General features: G+C 43.9%; 1 protein-coding gene across 2 annotated transcripts in view; it reads left to right on the top strand.

Moving 5' to 3' along the window:
- Positions 1-12,563, top strand: part of ASCC2 (activating signal cointegrator 1 complex subunit 2) — a 73,396-nt gene extending 60,833 nt beyond the window's left edge. For both annotated transcript variants that reach the window (XM_088443538.1, XM_088443537.1), the window contains exons 18-19: positions 2,350-2,429; positions 12,322-12,563. In XM_088443538.1, coding sequence (XP_088299664.1) covers positions 2,350-2,429; positions 12,322-12,493 — 252 coding nt within the window. In that variant the 3' untranslated portion in view covers positions 12,494-12,563. The remainder of the gene's footprint in view (positions 1-2,349; positions 2,430-12,321) is intronic.
- Positions 12,564-22,678: the final 10,115 nt, after the last annotated feature.

The following is a 22,678-nucleotide window of genomic DNA, read 5'->3' as shown; positions in this document are numbered from 1 at the left end:
GGTCTGTGCACTGCTTAGGGCAAGGAAAGACCACCCTGAGTTCAAGGACTGATGGGATTAGCCAATTTTTCTTGATTTCAAGGCATTTAAGAATGTAGAGAATGGACATTACTGCCCTCACGCCCTTTGACTGGCATCTGTTATTACCAGTATGAATACCTAATTAACCTCTATACCTTAAAGTCGCTATTTAGCGTCTTACACAATAATAATTGCAGACCAGCCCAATTGTGGTTCCAAAGCACAAAAAGTTATATTATTCAACAAAAATAAATAATACACGCTTTGATCTAGACAATGAGCTCAAAGGGTTATTACATTCAATAAGGTACAGTCGATACATATGCAAGCGCTCTGAATCCAGATCCCGGCATCAAAGATAAAGCCTCCGTCACAAGAAAGAAGATGATGACTGACTAACTAGGGTCAGAGCGCTTGAATATATACCCTTTACAGAGATAGGCAATACAATAGACATGAGCTGGCATAATCCCATTGGTTCTTTCTCGTGGATCTTCTGTTACGATATAGTTCATAGGTCCATTTGTACTTTAGTAGTTCAGCCTTCCAACATTGTATGCGTTTTCGCACCTGGAAACAAGTCTAAACTGGCTAGTTACATTGCATTACCTTAAAATTTCAATGCCTATCTCTCTCTGATCCATAACTTGCAGACTCATGTTGCAATCTTCTTGCCGATGGAACCGGAGATCTGCAAATACACAGTGGCTTAGAATGGCACCAAACACGGTCTGCTTATCATGTATTAAACCTTAGATATCAAATAACATGTATTTCACAACATTATTGATAATGAATAAAACCTTGAATATTACCCTTAAATGCTACGGAACCTTTTAGTGTAATTGTATAATGTATAAGTATAGGGATATTAAGAAAAGAAGCTAGTTAGCGTTGTGCGTCTACGTGTTTGTGGCGTACACCGTGGTACGTGTTTTGCAGGGTTGTTCTTATTATGGGTCTTGATACATGTGGGTATGGTTTCAGTAAGGACTTTTAATAGTGTTCTATTGCGTAGGAATCGCACGACGCTAAATAATAACATCTCCATATGTACTTGTATTGTGTGAATTGTAGTTAAAATGGCGTTGTGCGACCAGTCGCAAAATGGTGTCTTGTTGCCATTCGCAAGATGGGGTTGTGCCGACTTTGATTCTAACAGATTCTGTCTCAACCAACTATCCGGCTTTGACACCAGGGTCCAGTTCCATATGGATGAACATTCAGCCCATGTTCAGTTGGTTGATTTGTAACTACCAAGTAGGCAAGTTTTTTGGGGTAAACAAAGTGATGCACCAGGATAGCTGCAGGTAAGACTTGTTTCAGAAAGAAGTTCAAACTGGAACAGGCAAACACTACTGTAAGGGTAGACCTGGACCATCAATGGTCTCTACTTTAGCACCAACTAAACCTCGACCTGAAGAGATAGAATCTAGAAGAAACACCCATTGCCGCAGTGTGTATCATGCCCAGGAACACCATACTTTGAAATGGTACCAGGTTGGATTTTGAAAGATTGATGACCCAACCATGGGTCAGCAAAACCTGTTCTGTCAAAATGAATCTGTGTGCAACCCTGCATCAGCCCCATCATGTACACAGGATGCACAGCCATAACTGTAGCAACTCTATAACAATGGAAACAGTTCCCACAGCAGGTGAAGTTGGGGAAAGGGGGATCTGACCAAAATTATACATAAGGTATCAAACACTGCATTATTGTTACACCCCCAAAGTGGTATTTTTACGTTTAGTAAATTATTTATGGTGCAATTGCACAGGTGTAGTCTTTACAAGTTTGTGTGTTGCTAGGGGATTGCTGATTGTTCACCATTGGGTAGACAAAAATAAATAACTGTCATTAATGGAATGCATAAGTAAGGTTAATTAAATGCAAGATCTGCAATACAAGAGTGGAAACATTTCTGAAAAAAAGAAAACACAATGTGTGATTTAAGAAGATGACCCAACAAGCATATTCATTTATTGCCCAATAATTCATTTTGATATGAGAATTTTTATTTTTTGAACCGTTAAATAACCTGAAACTTGGGCTGTTTAACATAGCGTTTATCTGTTTTTAGCTTGATCATGTTAGTGTCAGTATGCCATGGTTCTGGGACACCATACCTACAGAGTGCTTACCTCTTTAGCATGTTTTCTTCAGTCTACTATAAATATATGGTTTTATCTGACTTAAAATTCTAAAGGGCAGAACTTCTTCAAATTCCGATTTGTATGGCATATACTTTGCTCATTCCTCCCATCCCTATTTGTCACCCCTTATTACCCAGTTTCTACATTTAATGTCTTTGTGTTTTCCAACAGCCTGATCACTTTGTGCAGGACCCGGCAGTGCTGAGAGAACAAGCTGAGGCAAGAAGAGCACATTATTATGCAAAGAGAGGGTAAGCACCCAGTTTTATCTAGTTGTTTCCTGGGTCTCATTAAAGGGCTTCACTATGACCTGAAGTATTAATGTTTTCATGACCAAACTACATTTTACAGGTTTTGCCTGTGTAGGTTTATCAGAGATTGAATTTTTAACTATCGTATTTTGCAGACCATAAAATGCCCACAAATTTTAGAAGGGGAAAAATTAGAGTAAAATAATTGCGTGCCAATTACACACACAGACACACTAAATAGATTAACTCCTTTGTCCAGGTGTCATCTCTATATATGTGTGTCTCTCTCTCTCTCTCAACATAATATCGATAGTGCATATTGTGTAGCAGTATGGTTTACAAATTGAAACTGTCGCACAGAAACCGTAGCAGGTTGCTTACTTCTTCCCACTTTACGCGGACTGTAGTGTACAGTGTGTATACCACCATTTGCCTTGTATGTTTGGAGTACACTTTGAGAACCAATGAAACAAATAGAGTAATAAATTCACAATTGCTTAAGTCTCCCATAATGATGTACTTTTACAATCAGTGCAACCCAAGAAAGTTACCCAGAAGCTCACTAACTAGTTCCCATGATTAATTGTAATATTTGTGTATTTACTTTATAAAAAGAGATTGTCCAACTTGGTAGAGTCTGTGTAATATGCATCTGATATGACAGACACTGCTAGATCCAGTTTATAAAGGGTTTATAAGTAACGACTGGATGGGAGGAAGGCCTGAGACAAGTCTTTGCTGCAGGAAATTGCAGGATCTACTCTGACATCAGTTTTTAACTCCTGAATACATCATTTAGTATTGAATTGCTATGGACAACCTGGTAACAAGTCTAGGTCCTTACCCAGCATCATGCATTTACCATAATCTATTGCGAATATATTCACAGAGAACATAGGTCTCCCTGTAAATATATTATAAACTACAAGATATGCAATTTTACCAGAAAAATGCATATTATAAATCCTCAAATTAATTGTTGGAGGATATCTCTTTTAAACCTTATGTTGGCTTCTACCCAATCGATTTTGCAATGATGGACTCATCGTTAACTTTAAATTTCTCTTGCAGCAAGGCTGGGGAACACTGGACAATGGGATTGTAGTTTGGGGCTGGAGCTGACACATAATAAAACTGTATCTTTAAATCCTAAACTCCTCCCCCTGCAATCCCACAATTCCAGTGTTCTTTAAGTGCCTGAGGAGTTGGGCACTGTTTTTACAAAGCCCTTCTGTAGTTTCATTATTTTTACTTTACTTTTGTAATTTTTTATTTCATTTCTAGTTAGGCGCTGTGCGCTGCTTATAGCAGCGCACAGGGAGAGTGCTGGCAGCTGCGGGAGTTGTTAGACAGCTTGCCGGTGTGCAGCTGATGCGAGGGGGGGTGCGCCTGGATGTTAGGCATCTTTCACCATTCTTGACCTCGGAGGTCCGCCGCCAGGGCATTGTTTTCCTTTTCAACATTGGTCTTCCCCAGGAAACAGCGAACACGGTGCCATTGGACCGTACTTCCACTCCACTCAGCCGGCAGTTTCTGCTCCAGTTCCACAGCAGGAACGAAACCTGGTCGAAAGCTAACCGGCTCATTCCGGCTGATCTTGTCTCTTAGTGCCTTTAAGCACCAAGGGGTGGATAGTTCAGTTTGCATGAACTCTTTAAGATCAGGGTATCTTTAAGAGAGGGTATCACAAATAGGACCTCTTTGGATGTTCTGCTTGGGAAGCATAATTCGGACCTTCCTATGTCCAGTTATGGACCTTCCTATGTCTCTTGGTTCAAGCACTTTTAAAGCAGTGCCGTATCCTGACTTTTGCATGGTTTCCCTTGTCTTCAGTTCTGGGGGTTGCCTTAGGCGCCTCTCTCCAGCGGTGTTTTTCATGTGGCGGACAATGCATGAACCCTACCAGACTTGGTCTTAACAGGTCGATCAATGCGTCGTCCGTCGATTTTGTGGAACATTTGGTTATTATGCATGATGGTCTCCACTTAGGGGACCGTTCAGTGGACCAGGTTCTCCCCGTGGGAATTCCAGAGGGTACTTCTCGAAACTGAGAAGGGTTGCTCGATATCCTTCGAGTCTCTGTTTCTCGTTTTGTCCGCATGCACTCGTCACTCTCCATTGGTGGAGGGTTCCCATTCTTCTGTCCCAGGTTCAATCTTCAGTTCTTCGGTGAGGTACTGCGAAATAGCTTTTTCATCTTCAGGGCCTTGGGTCACCGTCTACAAGGCTCGAGCTCCAAGCCATCTTTCAGACTTTGGGCGGTCCTGTCCGTCCTTGTCGACAGGCTAGACGAAGTCGGTCTAACAACGATCTGGCGGAGGCATATGTATGTCATCCATTCAAGAGCGTGGCCACGATGGTGTAGACCTTTTGTTCTGACTCTCTCAGAGGTGATTATGCTGGTAGGTCGAGTTTGGACAGCAGACTCCCTCAGCAGAGTCACATTTCAGTTGTCATCCTACTGTTCGTCTGGATGTGAGGCCCTCCACAGGGGCATCTCAGGGCCTCTCAACACATTTTCCAGGCTCCAGAGTTCTGTGTGTGATCCGGGTATCCGCTGGCTTCCGCAGTGGATGCTTTGCTATTCTGTGGAAAAAAAAATTTCATCTAGAGAATCTGTTTCTGCTGGCCCCACGGTTCCCTCAGACTTCCCAAATAAGGGTAATCCTAGGGGCTCCAGGCTGGCTACACTGGTCATTGTACGCAGTTATTCTCCTATGGTTGGAGTTTTGCTGAGCTCTGCAAATTTCCTTGGATACATCTTCTTTGGTACGCCGTACTGTTCTCTGCGGGTTCTTTTTCACGTGCATGAACATGGTTGGCCGGATACTCACATGTTTGAAGAAGTTTTAATCCTGTAACTGGTAGGAGGAAGGCATTACTTTTAAAAGCTACAATCCTTAGCAAAAACTGTGAAAATTGTGCATAATAGTTTACAGTTAGCTCCTGTCTAGGCGTTCTACCTTGTAAATACTTAAATTACTGAGTCTTTACATATAAGTGATACATGCATTTAGGTAGGCTAGCAGCTCCTATGTCCACTGCAAAATGTTTCTGGTAAAAGGGGCTTTTTAACCTATCCTTTCTACTTCAGGGTCCATAGGGAGACCTTGGGGTATAGGTGATGATGGAGTCATCCGGGCTCCACGCAGTTAAAAAAAATTTCCAGGATGCACTGGGTCTCCCTCCTATACCCCGGGCCAGAGGCACCTCAGTTTCATTGGGTGCCTGGCCGGTGTCTGGTCACTGCACGCGGTGGTGCTATTATTCAGCCCCTGAAGATTTTATTATTTTTTTAAAAAAAGTTTTCTTCAAGTGCAGACAGTCCAGGGGACGTCCGCGCTGCCGCTCCGTCACCCCGCCGGCGTCGAGACGCCTGTACGTATCCAGGGATCTCGACGGGCCTCCGGGGTCTTGGCTAGCAGGGACCCTGGGGGATCCCTGAACTGCGGCTGGGCGCTACGGGGACCAAGGTAAGTGAACCGCTGAGATGCAGTCCTTTTCCCCCAGGGCTGGGGACGACAGCATGTGGAGCCAGGCACTGAGACCTGCACTTCCACTAGGCCGCCAGGGGCGACAGGCTGGAGTGATACGGAATAGTCCATCGTCCCGGGGGTTAAACGCTGGCCAGGGGAGGCTGCCTTACCTGTCTAACAGCCGGCTCCTCCTCTCAGCTCAGCGCGCCTTTCCACTGGGCTCTCCTCCTCGGGCCACGCCACCTCTGAGGTCTCCGGCGGCCATTTTCTTGGATGGCAATGTCGCAGTTCTCTCTGGCCAGCGTGTGCCCGATCCCCCTGCATACCTCTCCCTTTTGGGTCAGTGTATGCAGCGCTATTGCTTACCAGACACTGAGTCTGCGTAGTTGATTATAGTGCAGGTTCATTTCTGCATTGTATATGACTTATGCTAGCGCGGTCTGTCTGTGCCTTTTTTTTCACAAACTGTCAGTACCAAACTGTCATTTCTACCTTTTCTTTGTTTCTGATATCTCGCATATATACAGTATATATAAAGCTAAGTATTTGTGAGAGTTGTCACATACTGTTGTACGTTGCACTCCGCCATATCTGAGCAGTAAGCTCCTGCGGCTTGCCCAAGTGTCAGACTGGTCCAGTACTTTGCCTTCCTAACTAGTATTTTGTGTGTATATATATGTATGTATATATATATATATATATATATATATATATATGTGTGTGTGTGTGTGTAATATATATATATATATATATATATATATATATATATATATATGTATATATATATGGGGTTATCACAGCAGTCTGTTTTTTTTTTTTCCTCTCAGGGATTGCCACAACAGATTACTGCTATGCAGATTCCTCCTGTGCCCCCCACCCCCCAGGGGTGAATGGCGGTTACCTCTACTGCTCTACAGACTTGTTGTAGGAGGAGAAAGCCGCTATGCCATCTAGGCTTAGCGGCTTTCTCCTCCTCTGGTGTCAGCATAGTCTACACAACTCTCTGAGATGTCATCTGATGACAGAGAGATTGCGGATGTCTCTAACCCTCATTCCCCTCCACTGGAGATGGAGACTCTGTTTGGGGTTACTATTCCTGCCTTGGTGTGAACTGTCAGAGCCGGCTGGGTAATAGAGGATAACAACCCAAAGCTCTTCTGTTCAAGCAGGCTCTGTTTGTACAAATAAAGGGCTACTTCTGCGGAATTTACCGGATCAGTTAGTTGATCGCAGGGCTACAGCCTGGCGAACGTCCGGTAAGTGGTATCGACCTCAGGGACGTTTGACTGCGTGTTATCCATTTCCTGCAGTTCCTTGCATGAAATGGAACATATCCCCTGCAGTAGATTCACATGTAATACGGTTAACTATAAGTGCTATGTTACCTATGCCTTCCTTTTCTTCCCTGAAGGTTAGGAAGGTGGAGGTTTGCTGGAAGTCTATATACCTTCCCTCAATTGCTTCTAGGCCTCAGAGGTGTTCTTGGTTGGTAACATCAGAGATGCAGCCATACATATTGGGAAGGCGGTTCTGGATATCAGTCTCCTGACTTCCAGTGTCTCGGCGGCAGCTGTGGTGGTTCGCCGTTTCCTGTGGTGGCGTTCTTGGAGGGCAGATGCTGATTCCAAGTAAGGCCTACAATGCTTCCCATACAGGAGTATTATTCGGTCCTGACATGGACAGGATTGTGGACACGTTGGCAGCGGTTAATTCTGGGTTTCTGCCTTCGGCTGCGGCTTCTGCAAAGCTTTGCACCTTCTCCTTTCGATCCTTATGTCCTCAAGGTTAGCCTACAGGTCAGGCCTTCTCAAGGCCGTCCGCTTCCAGTAGGGCTGTCAAACCTAAGAAACAGGCCTGGAGTACAAGAAGTCCTACTTCCACGTCAGAGGATATACCCTCTGCCTAGTAGGATGGGCCTCCCCAGGGTGGGAGGCCAAATTCTTCAGGTCACCCAGTGTTGGTGTCGGATCACCTTAGACACCTGGGTAAGAGAAGTAGTTTCTCAAGGGACGACATGGCCTTGCAAATCCAGAAAGCCATACTATCCTTGCTTCAAGCAGAAGTCATTGTACCGGTCCCGTTGCGCCAGAGGGGAACGGGTTGTTATTCCAATCTCTTTCTGGTTTTAAAAACTGAACGGATCCCAGCCTATCCTCAATCTTAAGTCCCTGAATAAATTCCTCAGGGTACCTCTGTTCAGGATGGAAACCCTGTGCTCAATAATACTGGCTATGGAACCTGGGCATTTTATGGTGTGTCTGGATACTCAGGGTACATGCCTGCATATTCCAATTGCTTTGGCTCCCCAGCGTTTTCTCTAGTTTGCTGTACTGCAACAACGTTTCCAGTTTCGGGCTCTGCCATTTGGTCTATCTACTACACCTCGGGTGTTTACCAAATGATGGCGGTAATGGCAGCACATCTGTGACAGCATGGGGTCCGCCTGTTACCATACCTGGAAGACCTTTTTACTATTGGCAGGGTCTCCAGAGGGACTTTACCACCAGCTACAGCCTACTATATATATGCTACAGATGCATGGGTGGTTAATCAATTAGAAGAAGTCCTCCCTGATCCCATCCCAAAGGATGCAACATCTGGGAGCTCTGTTGGATTTACAACAGCAGCGGATCTTTCTGTCTACAGAAAAGATCATCACTTTGCTGACAGTCGCCGAGTGTCCATCCACTCTGCAATGCGGTTCCTTAGTGTCGACGTTCGACATGGTGCAATATGCCCAGTTTCATTCCTGGCCTCTGCAGAAATTGATCCTCTTCAGGTGGGACGGATCATCCCATCGTATTAGGCAAACGATGGTGCTCTCTCCGGAGGTGCGTCTGCCTCTTGCTTGGTGGCTGCGGACGGGCCACCTCACTAGGGGGCTCCCCTTTTGTTTCCGGACTGGGTCCCTCTGACAACGGATGCCAGTCTCCGGGGTTGGGGCGCAGTGACAGCTCCACACTCCTCTCAGGGACTGTGGACAGCAGAGGAGTCTGCCCTGCCAATCAACGTATTGGACCTTTGGGCTGTCTTCAGGGCCCTGCAACAAGCCAGACTCTTACTTCAAGGGAAGCCCGTGCAAGTTCAGTCAGACAACGCCACGACTGTGGCCTACGTCAACCATCAAGGAGGAACTCTAAGTCAGGCATTAATGACAGAGATGTCTCGGCTGTTCAGCTTTGTAAGGCTGCCACATGGTGTTTTCTGAGGTATTATGCATTCAATACCTTTGCCTCTCAGGATGCTTCCTTTGGGCGGCGGATTCTCCTCTCTGCACAGGAGCGTCCCCGCCCTTAAAAGGACTGCTTTGGGATATCCCCAAGGTCTCCCTGTGGAGCCTATGGACCCTGAAGTAGAAAATTAGATATGGTAAGAACTTACCTTTGTTAGCTCTCTTTCTACGAAGTCCATAGGGTCCACAGGGCACCTACCCCTAACGCACCTGTGCTTCAGATGGGCTTTGCTCTGGTCACCGGTTTTCCGTCTCCTTCTGTGTGAGAATGTGATTCTTTAGTGTTCCAGACTTTCTTCTCTTTCTTTTATCCTCCTCTGGCCTTCAGCTTGCTACAAAACTGAGGGGGCGGGGTATAGGAGGGAGACCCAGTGCATCCTGGGAGAAAAATTTAACTGCGTGGAGCCCAGATGACTCCATCATCACCTATACCCCCCAAGGTCTCCCTGTGGACCCTATGGACTTCATAGAAAGAGAGATAACAAAGGTAGGTTCTTACCATATCTCTCATTTTGTTAACTCTACAGGGAAAGTTTTTGATCATGAGCTGGATATCGATATTAGGCTGGATACTTCAGGAGGCTTATCTCAAATCCAATGCTAATTTCAAGTCAATGTGACGCCAGTTAAGGCCTAGTACTGCACCCTCCAGCTGTGCCCTTAGTTTACTTCAAATTTATTTTTCTCTTTGTTCACTAAAAACTGTACTGGCAACTTGTTGAACTTGTTTGGTGTTATTTAGAGGCATGCTCCTGTGGGCAAACATTGTTGGCCTCCAGTGTGACCATTAGTTTGTGGATTTCACACCATATTTAAGAATGGTGTGAAATTGCAATTGTTAGATTACAAGCAAGTTCTGAAGAAGTCACACCATCAATGGGATGCAATGCATTGGTGGCACAGCACATTGATACATGCATCTCACCATGACTATGCTGAAGCATAGCCTCTAGGTTATATAACTCCTTTATTCTTTTGTTCCAAGCTCCCAATCATATAGCAGTGTTCAAATAAATGGTAGAACTTTTTTAAATAAAATAACATTGTGTATCTTGTAAAACAGAAGGAGGCTAAGAAAGTAATCAGATGTGCAAAGGCAAAAGCTGAGGAGAAAATGGCAGAGTCAGTGGCTAAAGGGGGCAAAACTTTTTTTGAAGGATATAAGCGAAAGGAGAAAAACAAAAGGTGGAATAAAAAGACTAAAGACAGAAAGAGGGACTCTTGTTGAGGGAGACAATGTAATAGCTAATCATCTTAATTATTTTTGCTTTGAATTCACTACTTAAAGAGAGGGCAAGGGGCCACGTTAAGTTGCAGGTGTAATCAGAAAAATGAGGTAGGAACAAGCACATTTACAGAGGAGAAGATCCTAACAGAACTCTCAAACCTGAAAGTGGATAAATCAATGGGGCACAGATGGGATACATCCAAGGATACTAAAAGAGCTTAAAGGGGTGCTGGTAAAACCATTAACAGAATTATTCAACCAGTCACTAGCTACTGAAGTAATTCCAGAGGACTGGAAAAGAGCAAACGTTGTCCCACTGCAGAAAAGTGGAAGCAAGGAATAGAGGCAAGCAACTACCGACCAGTGAGCCTTACATCAGTAGTAGGGAAATTGATGGAAACACTCTTAAAAGAAAGAGTCGTAGATAATCTCAAATCCAGCAATTTGCAGGACCACAAACAGCATGGATTTACTGGGGGGAGATCATGTCAAACAAATCTTATTGACTTTTTGACTGGGTGACTAAGGAAATAAATAAAGGTGAGGGGGCATAGATATAGCTTATCTAGACTTTAGTAAGGCTTTTTGCACTGTTCCACATCGCAGACTGTTAAATAAACGGAAAGCATGGGATTGGATACAAATAGTTGAATGGATAACATCATGGCTGCAGGATAGGAAACATAGAGTTGTAGTAAACGGAGTGCAGTCTCAAGACGGAAATGTTACCAGTGGAGTACCTCAGGGATCTGTACTTTGACCAGTGCTTTTTAATATCTTTATTTGTGACATTTCAAATGGTATTGAAGGGAAACTATGCCTTTTTTGCAGATGACACATAGGTATGCAACAGGGTAGACACACTAGGAGGGGTAAAACAAATGATTGATTATCTAGGTAGACTAGAGCACAGGTTCTCAAACTCGGTCCTTAGGACCCCACATGGTGCATGTTTTCCAGGTCTCTTCACAGAATCAAAAGAGAAATAATTATAACCACCTGTGGATCTTTTAAAATGTATCAGTGAGTAATGAATACACCTGTGCACCGGCTGGGTGACCTGGAAAACGTGGCCTGTGTGGGGTCCTGAGGACCGAGTTTGAGAACCACTGGACTATAGGAATGGTCAAGAACATGGCAACTACAGTTTAATGCCTAAAAATGCAAGATCATGCACTTGGGTCTCAAAAGTCCAAAGGCTAAATATTGTATTATTGGCACTATACTGGAAACTACTGAAGAGGAAAGGGATCTAGTAGTCACTATTTCAGGTGACTTTAAAGGCAAGCAAACATTGTAACAAAGCAACGAGGAAGGCAAGTCAGATGTTTGTTTGCCTAGGGAGATTAATCAGTAGTAGAAAAAAAGAAGTGATAATACCACTGCATAGGTCATTGGTACGTCCTCATCTCAAATACTGTGTTCAGTTCTGGAGGCCATATCTCCAGAAGGATATTAATACATTAGAGACTATACAAAGAAGGGCAACTAAAATGGTGCAAGGTCTACACCACAAAATGTACCAGGAAAGACTAAAAGATCTTGATATATATAGTTTGGAGCAGAGAAGGAAAAGGGGGGACATCATAGAAACGTTCAAATATATAAAGGGTTTTAACAAGGTAAAGGAAGGAGACATTATTCAAAGAAAGAGAAGTATTACAACAAGAGGACATGTTCTGAAACTGGAGGGTGGTAGGTTCAGGGGAAATTTGAGGAAAAATTACTTCACAGAAAGGGTAGTGGACAAGTGGAATAGCCTCCCTTCAGAGGTGGTAGAGGCTAAGACAGTAGAGCAATTTAAACATGCATGGGATAGACATAAGGATTTCCGTGAGAAGACGTAAGGATCAATAAGGGTTGAAGTAACAATCTGTTTAAAAATGGAGCAGACTAGATGGGCCAAGTAGTTCTTATCTGCCGTCAAATTCTATGTAACATTATTTTTTTTTCCAGGTTCCGACATGATAACTCTGCAGCAATAGCGGGAACAAGTCGGGGACAGGGACAGAGCCGGGATACACTACAGGAGCGCAGGAAGAAAGAAGCTAACAAGGGAGTCAGAGCAAATCACAATCGAAGGTCCATGGCAGATCGCAAGAGGAATAAAGGGATGATACCATCCTAATTTCATCATTTCAAGGGACAATTTCTGTAAAATTTTGCTTTGTGAGCAATAATAAACCAGTTGAGCTTCATAGAGTAACTTTTAACAATTCTCTTTTTTGAATTAGCAGAGCTAAAATAAAATAAGTTTTTACGTAGTGGTCCAAGCAGGATAATCTAGCAAACGAAAATTATTATTATATGTTTTAGGTCTAGAATTGTCCTTGTAACCATGGTTTGAGTTGTGCATGTCCAAAACGATTCTGCAGCCACCTATTAACCCCAACCTAAAACAAGACACCCTTTTCCAACCTGACTGGAGTTCTTTAAAATGAGTTGTCCCACAGAAGCTCTGCTTTTATTCTAATGCACTTTCAGAATGATGCACAATACTGCGACACGCTCGCATTCTTCAGGGAATGCTGTGACCAGCCCATGTTAAGCCATTTTCTTCTCATCAGAAGGAATCGGCATTCAGGACAGGTACCAACAAGCAGTATCTCGCTAGAATAATGGAAAGGTTGTTCTCAGTGAGGCAAATCTGATCGTAAGCTATGATTTGTTTTTCTAATCTTTACTTTTGCCAACCCATAAAATATTGTACAAATCCTCTTTCCAGGTGAATGCTGAAAAATTAAAATGGGAGAGCATTAATCCATGTAAGCACCTAGCACTCATTGCACAAAATAGAATACTTTGCATTTTTATTTAATTAGGAAATAACCCCGTTTTTGTTGGCCGTTGTGTGTGGGCATACCTGCTGGCTCGCTTTCAAAGCAGAATGAAGACCAAAATGACTGCATTATGTGACAGACTTACACGCCAGCTCAAACTAAAATGAATACAACTTTATATGGCTGTTGTAGAAGTTCTCACAGACTGTGAATAGAAATGTAAGTGGTATAAGGATTCTTGGGACATCTAACCCAGGCACTATGAATTGTATGGAAACCATCTGGGAAGCACAAGAATGGAAATGACCTACATGGAGCATGCCAGTGTGATTATGTAAGGGACTGTAGACATCACCGGTCACTTGATTAAAAGGCATAGGGATCCCTTTAATGACTGCATTATATGAAATAAAATGCTGAAATGATTGGTAGCGGTGGAACATTTATATCATCTTCACTTGGTACTTTGAAATCCATGTAACTATGTAAAACAAAATGTGCAGTTTTGCAGTATGTTTAAAATACAGAAGTCTTAATATACATGTTTTATTAAAAGCCATGTTCTATTATATTAAACCAAGAAAAACACAAGTACCAGGCGCTAATGAGAAAGTATATTAATAATCGTAGTAGCAGTACACCCAGTGAGCCTGTGAATGCTCACTACAAATTACAAAACCCTACAATACAGATGATGGGGATTCGCTAATTTGAAAAAAAACTGTTTGAATATATTGATACGTGTATAATACACTTGAACCTTCCTGAGATGGCAGAAATAAAAATTCAGGACACCAAACGATACTAATAATACATTTTATTTTCTAAAATGTATGCAAAATAAAATACTGATACATTACAAAATATTGATCATACGATGATGATGATATAGCACAATAAGATGCAACAATCTACTGCTTCAATGACTGAGTATTCAGAATTAACATAGTCTTTTAACAGAGATCAGAGCTCTTAATCTGGGTCCGGTATGGCTGCTAGTATGACTGTATGATCAATATTTTTAATGTATCAGTATTTTATTTTTTATATGTTTTAGAATATAAAATTGATTATTAATATTATTTGGTGTCCTGAATTTTTATTTCTGCCATCTCAGGAAGGTTCAATTATATTCAAGGCTTTCAGTATAATCATGGATGTGGGATTGAGGGAGTCACAGGACATAGGTAATGCACTAGCAGGTGCATGTAAGGAAGGGGTTAATCTAGACAAGTAAAAAAAAAACAATACATTTCCCCAGCACACTGCAATGGGCCAGCAAAAGGGGTTGGGTACTTGATGCCAGCGCTCGGTATCCCGGCAGTCAGAATCCTGATGCCAGCATCCCAACAGGGTGGATACCGACACCTGTCGGTAGGTATCCTAACCCTTCCTCCCCAGTTCCTGAACCTAACCTTCCACCTAGTGCCTAAACCTAACTTCCCACACCCTAAACCGAACCCTCCCCCCTTAATGCCTAAGCCCTAACGCTAACCCTCCCCCTAACCCCGCTACTTACCTTCGAGATGCTGGGGTCTGGATTACGACAGGTGTCAGGATTTCAGCGATGGCATTGCATTCTGAATACTGGAATTCCAGCGGTCAGAATTATGACTGTATCCCCAGCAAAAGATACTTAATTACATCCAACATCATAATAAAATGCAGGGGACTTGGCGCCTGATTCATGTTCAATCGCAATGCTGCGTTCGCACACAGCCAGCCGATATTTACATTCTGCGCATGCTACAAGATACAGTGCGAATGCGCGAACCAGGCGGTGCGATCGGGAATACGATCGCAGCCAGTACGCACACCCATCACTTAGTGATTGACAGGAAGTGTTGTTTGATGGTGACGGGGGGTGGTCATGCAAACTCAGGTGTGTCTGTTGCCTCGAATGCCGTTGCAGGGTCGTGCATAGAGAACCCATACGCAGGAAGTACTGTGTGCAGGAAGTTTAGCAACTTCTGCGGCAGGGTCATGTCAGCCACAAGTGTGTGTGAAGCTCCGATGTTACTGATGATTTTGCATGCTTGCATATAAGTACGGATGTGAGAAGAGGGTAAGGGGCATCACTATGTAGTGCTGGTCGTCTGCATCTTGTGCTGCGACGGCAGTGCAAATGCATTCATTAGCATATTTCCGCAGCGGCCGGCTGCGTGCGAATGCAGCATTGCGATTCAACCTGAATCAGACCCTCAGTTGCACACATTTGCAAACATGATAATCCACATATAGGTTTATCATAGCCCCACTTTGAATCATATATTCGGTAAGTTGAGTCTCAATTTAGATACACATAAATAGATTACCCAAAGTGGGGCTGCTATTATGCAGTGTAGGACCACCTGAGCAGAGACTCCTTGACATGGCTAGTGGCTTATTATGTTTGTAAATGTGAGTCCTTGTGGAATTTCTCTCTTGTTTTTTCTAATGTACAGTACTAGCGGGGTCAGGTTATTTATTGACTCTGGAGGCCCATGTGCCACTATAACTAATTTGTCTGCACACGTCCAATCAGAACAGACTCTGTCACCCAACTTTCTTGACCCAATTATGATTGTATGGTGCTTGAATGTGCATGTAGCACAAGTGAAGTTACATTTGGGGGATGTAGAAGACCGCACGGGTGAGATATACATGTGAATATACTTGACATCCTAGAGTGATGTTTCTTCTGGGTCACAGGTTGTGCAGACTGACTGTGAGGCCAATTACAGCATGAAGAACTGCTTTTTGCTGTTTCCTGCATTATGTAAGGGGCACCAATTGTGGATACACTTGGGGCCTGAGGCCATCACTAAAAAGCTGAGGAGTATCTAGGTAAGTCCCTAGTCAGGAGTATTTTCTACATATTTTCTCAGTTATTCTTTCTTCTTCAGGGTCCATAGGGCTCCACAGAGAGACAATGGGGTGTAGTTGGTACTTGGAGGACCGGACAGCAACAGCAAAGATTTTTCCTGTCCCTGGATGCTTCGGTCCTTCCCCCTATACCCCGCCCCCAGCCTGAAGGCAACTCAGATTTGTTGGTGTTCAGCAGGAGCTGAACCACCGTTAGAACAGTGGGGCTGCTATTAAGCAGCCCAAGCTTTATTTTTATGATTTTATTATAATTTTCACTAAGTGCAGCAGAGCTAGACAGTCCTCTGGACGTCTGCACTGCTGCTCCACCAGCCCTCGGCTAGGTACTGTCGACGGGGCTCCGAGGGGACCTAGCTAGCAGGGCTCCTCGGACCGCAGACTGCAGCCGGGACTCAAGGGGACAGGTAAGGCGGGGGACGTGCGTCTATGTGCACTTTTGCCTCCAGTCTCAGGAGACAGACCGAAGGCGCTGATGTGGACACCGGTTCCTCAAGGACTCCACTAGACCACCAGGGCATTACTATACTGGCGCAGGGCACAGATTAAGGTCAGGGACCCGGTGGTTGATGTCAGCATAGGGGGAAGGTGCCCTCCCTGCAGCCCCTCCCCTGGCTCAGAGTGCCATTCCACTGCGGTCTTGCTGCCCCTGAGCTGCTCCTCCCTCACCCTCCGCCCTCTCTGACACTCACAGCAGCCATTTTCTGCATTCATGTCTCCAGAAACGCTGGGTCCGGTCTCCCTGTATACCTCTCCCAGGAGTCAGGTTATACAGCACTATTTCCTAACAGCCACTGCGGTCTGTGTAGTTGACTTTAGTGCCCACTGCAGTTATATTGTATACTCTGCATTGTATGTGACTTATGCTAGCACTGCTGTTTGTTTATTTTTATCAAACTGTCAACTTATCCCGTTCCCTTTCTTTCATTATAAACCCTGGAATTGACAATCCGCTCTTGGAAGATGGTCCTCCTATTGTCCTTGGCTTCGAACAGACGGGTCTCTAAGTTCAGAGCTCTCTCGTCGGCTTCCTTATCTCATTTTCTTGAGGTCGGTGTGGAACTCTGTTCCAACAAAAAAAAAGTCTTCCTACTTTAGGTTGTTTCAGCCTTCCACATCTACCACCCTATTGTGGTTCTGCTGTCGAATGGCTCTCAGTCTTCCCTCACCGTGGTTTGGTACGGGTTCTTCGGTGGCCCCATATCACAGCATTGCGGAAGTCCGTTTCCTGGTGTGTCCTTTTTGGTGCTGCTAGTCCTCCAGATCTACTTTTGGTTGCAGGGTTTTGCAGTTTACTCAGGGCTCTTTTCCTGCCTAAAATTCATAATCCTGTTTCTTATTTTTTAAAATGTATGTAGTGCACACATATTATGCAGTGCTTGTACAGACAATAATTCAGTCATTACATCAGTCCCTGCTCCAGTGGAGCCTACAATCTATGGGCCTGATTCAGATTTGTACGCAGTACATGCAGCTGCTGTGTGTAAATATGCTAATGCTGCAGGAGGTGTCTTGTGTGAATAGACTCCTCCTGCAAAGCTTCTGCGATCCACTACTGCATCGGATTATCTGCGCAAACATTGGCCATCTGAGTAACCCTCATGTTATGCAGGATGGTCAGTGTTTTCATCCTGCTGGGGCCAGGAAATCTGCATTGGAAATAACAGTCCCTGGCCTCAGCACTCCTTGGAAAACAAGGCTGACACACCCCCATTTTCAAGAATGCTGGCAATCACCACCCCTTCTCCACTCCCAAAGGGCTGCAGCATGTCAATCATAACCACCATCGCAGTCAGTGATGCACATGCACAGTACAGATCCTGCACATGCTCCGATCATTAAACATTGGAGTCATGCGTAAACCATCGCGTTTATGTACAACTCTTAATCAGGCCCTATGTTCCTTATCACATAAACACTATGAGGATTTTTTTTTGTACCAGAAGTTCGTTAACTCCTTTTCTTCAAGTCCATAGGGTTCTTCAACCATAATTCATAAATCTTCAGGGTCCATAGGGACCCACAGGGATACCATGGGGATGTCCTAAAGCAATTCTGCCAGGGTGGGGGACGCTCCTGAGCAAAAAGGAGAACTCATCGCCCAAAGGAAGCATCCTGAGAGGCAAAAGTATCAAAGGCATAAAACCTAAGTAAAGTGTGGACAGAAGACCACGTGACTGCCTTGAACAATGATTCAGCAGAGGCACCACGACTAAATGCCCACGATGGCCCTACAGACTGAGTAGCATGTGCTGTCACCGTGCTTGGGACAGGGAGATCAGCCTGTGTGTACACCTGAGAGATAGTCATGCGTAGCCATTTCGCCCGAGATTCTGCTTATTAGCTGGCCATCCTCGTTTGTGAAAACCATATCATACAAAAAGAGCATCTGATTTTCTAACAGAGTTTGTACACTCCACATAGATACGGAGAGCACAAACTATATCCAGGGAGGCTTCACCAACAGAAAGGTCTGGAGCCCGAAAAGCTGGATCTTCATTCACATGAAAACGGGAAACTACTTTAGGAATGTAACCCGGACTTGTACGAAGGACAGCTTTATCCTGGTGAAAAATCTAAAATGGGGAGCGACAAGGGAGCGCTGCCAAATCTGAGACTCTGCGTGCAGAAAAGATAGCAAGGAGAAAAAGTGACTTTGCTGTCAACCATTTAAAATCTACAGAGTTCAAGGGCGGGATGTAATAGAGATCGAGTCTGCCGGAGGTGCGTGATGCAGACTGATCTCAATCGTTTTTTTTAAAGTTGCAGTCATTGACAAGGCAAAGCCGAACTAGCTTTGCCTTGTAAATGACTGCAACTTTAAAAAAAACGATCGAGATCAGTCTGCATCTCGCACCACCGGCAGACTCGATCTCTATTACTTCCTGCCCCAAGGATTCAAATGGGGGAGCTTATAGCCCCTTAAGAGCAAACAACAAATCCCACGGTAATACCGCTGGAACAAAAGGAGGCTGAACTCACAGAACTCCCTGAAAAAATATTGTAATATCTGGTAATGAGGCCATTTTCCTCTGGATTCAGACTGAGTGCAGAAACCTGCCCTTTCAAAGTAGCCAGACGGAGACCACGGTCTAAACCTGCCTGTAGAAAAGCCAGTATCCTGGAAATCCTGAACACCTTAGGATCATACTTTCTGTGGGCCCACCACAGACCAAAAGAATGCCAGACCCTGTAATAGATAAGGGCAGAGGCTGGCTTTCATGCCCTAAGCATTGTCTGAATTACAGAACTGGATAAACCTTTTGCTCTTAAAATTGAAGATTCAAGAGCCACGCCATCAAAGCCAGACTAGGTAAGTTCAGATGTTGGCAGGGGCCTTGCGTTAGCAGATCCTGCCATAGAGGAAGAGGATACGGACTGTCTATTGACAGATTCTGTAAGTAGGTGAACCAATGATGCCTGGGCCAAGATGGAGCCACCAGTATTACTGTTCCGCTTACTGCTTGAATTTCCTGAGAACTCTTGGGAGGAGGAAAATCGGAAGAAAAAGACACACCAGCTTCAAGTCCCATCTTACTGCCAGTGTGTCCACAAAAACTGCTGATGGGTCTCTGGACCTTGACCTATACCTGGGGACCTTGTGGTTGTGATGTGACACCATGAGATCTATTTCTGGCAGACCCCATTTGTTTGCCAGAAACTGAAACACTCCCGGATGGAGAGACCACTTTCCGGCGCGTATGTCCTGACCCAATTAAGTACCTTTTGTTAGTGAAACGTACGTCTGCGCTTGCGGCTCTGCCGCTTTTCTATGTCCTATGTTGTGACCTAATTGATAGGATTATTCATTATATTTTGCACTGAACAGTTGAATAAGAGATTGAAAGCTTAATGAGTGGGGTTGATAGCAAGAACTACTACAATTTCACACTGGGTATACCATGAATTTGGCAGCAACAATCTGAGCACGCAATTGACATTATTTAACTCTGTGTTGGTGCAATACCAATTTGTATTTAACAAAACCTTGAATAAACTCTGCAGTTCTATAGGGGGTGCTATAACAATTGTACTTTACAAATACAGCTTGAGCATCCAATAGGGGGTGCTATAATAGAAATACCTGTTTGTACAATCTACTATGCAGTACGACATTTATTAGCTGCATCGAACACACAGCTCATGAATAAATTCTGCACTTTATATACTTCTTCTGTATACTATGAATTTAATAACCTGAACATCTAGTAGAAATATATTAATCAATTTAACAGTTGCCTTTATCTAAACACACAATTTTTTAGTCAACTTTGCAGTCCTAAAGGGGTCGCTATAAATACATATCGAATCAGTATAGCCTATACATCCCTACAGGGGGTGCTATAATAGGAACATGTGTTAGATATATAAAAAAAAAAATCATTGCACGGCATGATATCCATTAACTGTACCCACTATACAGTTGTTGTATAGGGGGCACTGTTAATATAATCCCTAACAACATAATTTACACAACCCTGTAGAGCAGGGGTGGCCAGACTTTTGGACTCCGTGATCTACTTTTAAAACTAAAAACCTTTTGTGATCTACCGAGCTCAAAAAAGGGGGTGTGACATCACAGCAAGGGACGAGGGATCTGTCCTGCCGAAATCACACACGTATCCCCAATTCAAATTACTCCACACAGCAGCACAATCTTATTCACATTGCACCACATAGTAGTGACCCTTATTCATGATACAACACACAGTAGTGCCCCTTATACAATGACCACTATAGTAGTGCCCCTTATGCAATGCCCTCTCCAGTAGTGCTCATTATGCAGTTCCCCCTGTAGTTGTTCCCATTATGCAATGCCTCCTGTATTAGAGCCCATTATGAAATGCCCCCAGTAGTGCCTCTTATACAGTGCCCCTTATGCAATGCCCCCTGTAGTTGTGCCCATTATGCAGTTCCCCCTGTAGTTGTGCCCATTATGCAATGCCTCCTGTTTTAGAGCCCCTTATGCAATGCCTCCAGTAGTGCCCCTTATACATTGCCCCCAGTAGTAGTAGCCGTTATGCAGTTTCCCCTGTAGATGTACCCCTTATACAGTGTCCCCAGTAATGCCCTTTCTACAGTGCCCCCGGTAATGCCCCTTATGCTGAGTGCTCCCTCCCCTGTGCAGTACTTACCTCTCTCCAGCGCTCCAGCTTCCCTCCGGCGAAGATGCTGCCTGTGCCTGTCGCTGACAGCAGGCACGCAGACTCCTCAGTCCCCACGTCGGGTGACGTGGGGTGATGACGTCACCCACGCACTGCATAGTTGGGAACGCTGGCCTCTGAAAGCTTCTTTAGTCTCTGATCACTTCAGAGACCAACGTTCCCAGCTACCACAGCAAGTCGGTCGCGATCTACAGGCGGGAGCTCCGCGAGTTACCGGTAGATCACGATCGACCTTTTGGCAGGCCCTGCTATAGAGGGTATTGCAGTGAAAACTATTCTGGTAATGAACTATATATGTAAACTCATACAGCCCATATAATTATATGGTTGATTATATTTTATCTCAGTAGGGGGCATAGCATTCTCTCATTGGAAATTGAACACATGTTCCCATGTACAAAGGTCTACGATAGACGTTTTTTTCCCCTACAGAGGGCGCTGTGAGATCTCCATTATACACAGCCTACAAAGTAATTACAGATTATATCCAATAGATGGCACTGTGATACTGAAGACTGAATTAATATACAGATATATCATCAGAGACCATACAGATATACTGAGTTTAATCTTTAAGAATTGCATCAGATTAGTGTGCCATTAAGAGACAAGTAGACTGTAGTAATACTATTTATTTATTTTTATTTATTAATCAAGGAATAGTGCATAAATATTGACGATATTAAAATAAAATACATATGATTGATTTATTATAAGTACAACACATAAAGGACATGGAGACAAGTGTACTGTTAACAATTTAATACCAATAACAATTTTATGATACATGCTTGTTTCACATTTATTACTTTTAATGGAATATTTCACTAATAAGGCAAAGTGAATTTTAAATATTTATATAATTACCAGGTTTTCATGCCAACCAGCCAGATTGGACAGATATCTGACTGAAAATTGTATAGTGGATGGCCGGCTTTAGAGGAAGGCTGTTCCCTTTCTCGTCCCTGAGAACAGAAGGACTGAAAAGAAACCTGTCTAGACTTTATAGTCGCTGTAGATGGCAGACCTGCTGATTTTGAAGCTGCCAGAGTAGCTATTATTTTATCCAACTCTGCTCCAAACTGTACTTTTCCATAGAAAGGTAAAACCTCTAGCGCCCTCTATGATCCTGTATCAGCTTTCAAGATGTTAACCAAAGGGCCCTGCATGCCACTTTTGAAGCTACTGATGCTTTAGAAGCTAAAATTCCAGCAGCTTCTCCCAGATAGGAAGCTGCTTCCCGTATGTGAGAGATATACATCATCTGTTCTCTGGTAGCATTTGGTAAAGAATTTTCCACTGCTCCCATCCATTCTTCAACCGCTTTGGCTACCCAGGCTCCAGCCATAGCTGGACGAATGACAGCTCCAGATGAGCAAAAAAAATCAAACTTTTTATCTGTGGAATCCTTCAGGAAGATGCCAACGGAATAGGCAATGTGGCATTCTTGATTAAATGCGTTACATGGCCATCCACTGTAGGAGGTACCTCCTGCTTCGCACATAC

Source organism: Taudactylus pleione, unplaced genomic scaffold (genome assembly GCF_031769625.1).
Source record: "Taudactylus pleione unplaced genomic scaffold, aTauple2 ptg000330l, whole genome shotgun sequence".
In the NCBI taxonomy this organism is placed as follows: Eukaryota; Metazoa; Chordata; class Amphibia; order Anura; family Myobatrachidae; genus Taudactylus; species Taudactylus pleione.
This window is presented reverse-complemented; position numbering and strand designations above follow the sequence as displayed.